This window comes from Cyprinodon variegatus, unplaced genomic scaffold (assembly GCF_000732505.1).
Source record: "Cyprinodon variegatus isolate N-32 unplaced genomic scaffold, C_variegatus-1.0 Scaffold788, whole genome shotgun sequence".
NCBI classification, from domain to species: domain Eukaryota; kingdom Metazoa; phylum Chordata; class Actinopteri; order Cyprinodontiformes; family Cyprinodontidae; genus Cyprinodon; species Cyprinodon variegatus.
Window position 1 is genome coordinate 103,979 of NW_015151241.1, and position 1,547 is coordinate 105,525.

At 42.4% G+C, this 1,547-nt stretch overlaps 1 protein-coding gene across 1 annotated transcript in view; it reads right to left on the reverse strand.

Annotated features, from left to right (window-relative positions):
- Window positions 1–338: 338 nt before the first annotated feature.
- Window positions 339–1,547, reverse strand: part of rec8 (REC8 meiotic recombination protein) — an 18,965-nt gene continuing 17,756 nt past the window's right edge. The window contains exons 17-18 of the mRNA XM_015396276.1: window positions 707–813; window positions 339–603 (exon numbers count right to left, since the gene is read on the reverse strand). Coding sequence (XP_015251762.1) covers window positions 500–603; window positions 707–813 — 211 coding nt within the window. The 3' untranslated portion in view covers window positions 339–499. The remainder of the gene's footprint in view (window positions 604–706; window positions 814–1,547) is intronic.

Sequence of the window (1,547 nt, forward strand, 5' to 3'; positions counted from 1 at the left end):
TTGGTAATGATCCAGATCATGTGGCGTTTTAGCAATCGTGTAATCGATCAAAACATGGGGCACAATTTGCTGCTTGGCAGAGGTCTGAGCTCTGTGTGTTCAGGCTGCATCAGTCAGGTCTGCAGAGAAGGTCAACATGGCGAACACTACCTCCAACCGGGAACTGCACAGATGTTGCAAAATGAAAATGACAGCATCTGCAGACCTCACATATCCTTCTTTATTTGCACAGACTTTATAAGTAATTTATTCTGAAAGAATAAATGATACAAAAGAAACAAAGCTAAGCTTGAAATCTTTTTTAATGTGATATTTGTTTTTTTTTACAAAAGCTGGAACAGAACAAATACAAGATGGAACCATAACAACACATTAAAAACGTATAAATTCATTAAAACTCTAAAAGATAGAAAAACTGCATTTCTTTTAACATCCAACTTTTAAAAATGCTTAAAAACCACAAATTTGAGCAACAGACAAACTACTGATAACGTTTAATTTAAGGACAGAATGAATGCGCTGCCCTGGTTGCTGCTGGCTTTATGCTAATGTTCCCGTAGGGCTTAGGCTGACCGGCAGTCACCTGTTTATCCGACACCAGATCTGCAAGAGGAAAAAAAAAACAAATTTTACTTTTTATAGTTGGCAGATTTTACTATCTCTTCATGATTACTTTGTACTGAATAGTAGCTTCTGCTCTACTCACCCAACAGTTTGCTAAAAGTGCAGGCTGCAGTAAAGCGGTCAGCCTCTGGGGGCAGCAAATAGTGAAAGGTGACCATCCCATATTTCAGCTGGACGGAGGCGATGGAACTGAAAATAAATGAAACAAAACAGAGAAACTAAGCTCCACACAGACAGTTAAAGCAACGCTATGAAACTTTTAACCACTAGGGGCGCTAGATTTCTAACTTCCAGGTTTGGCGATGGATCACTCACATTGGTTCTATGCACCAAATGCTGACCGGTGTAGGTACCAGATTGACTCGGGCTGCCAGATTGACTCGGGGGCCTGCGCCTTTTGATGACGTCATAATATGGCAACTCCGCCCGTCACAATATGGCAACGCCACTCGTAACTATATGGCAACTCCACTCAAACAAACTACATTGCGCCCGCGGTCTCTATTTATTGTCGTTACAAATGCAGACCAAATGTAGTTTGTTTGAGAGGCGTTGCCATAATGTGACGTCATCGGGAGGCGCAAGGCCCATGGCGAATTCGGTGACGTCATCGGAAGGCGCAGGGACCAAGGAGAATTTCTTCGTAAAAAATTGTCCGTTTACAAACCGTAATCTCGCTTTCGAATAAAACCTACACCCTGCTATAATTACTTTAGTAAGCTGTCCAGACCAATCAAAATGTTTTGCGCAATTGTGCAAACATTAAAACAATTATGTATTGTGACGTCATCAAAAGGCGCAGGCCCCCAAGTCAATCTGGGAGCCCGAGTCAATCTGGTACCTACACTGGGGATACGGACTGAGGCGCAACCAGAGAAAGGCGACAGAGACAGTGCTGCGGCTGGTGATGTTGAAATTAAAAT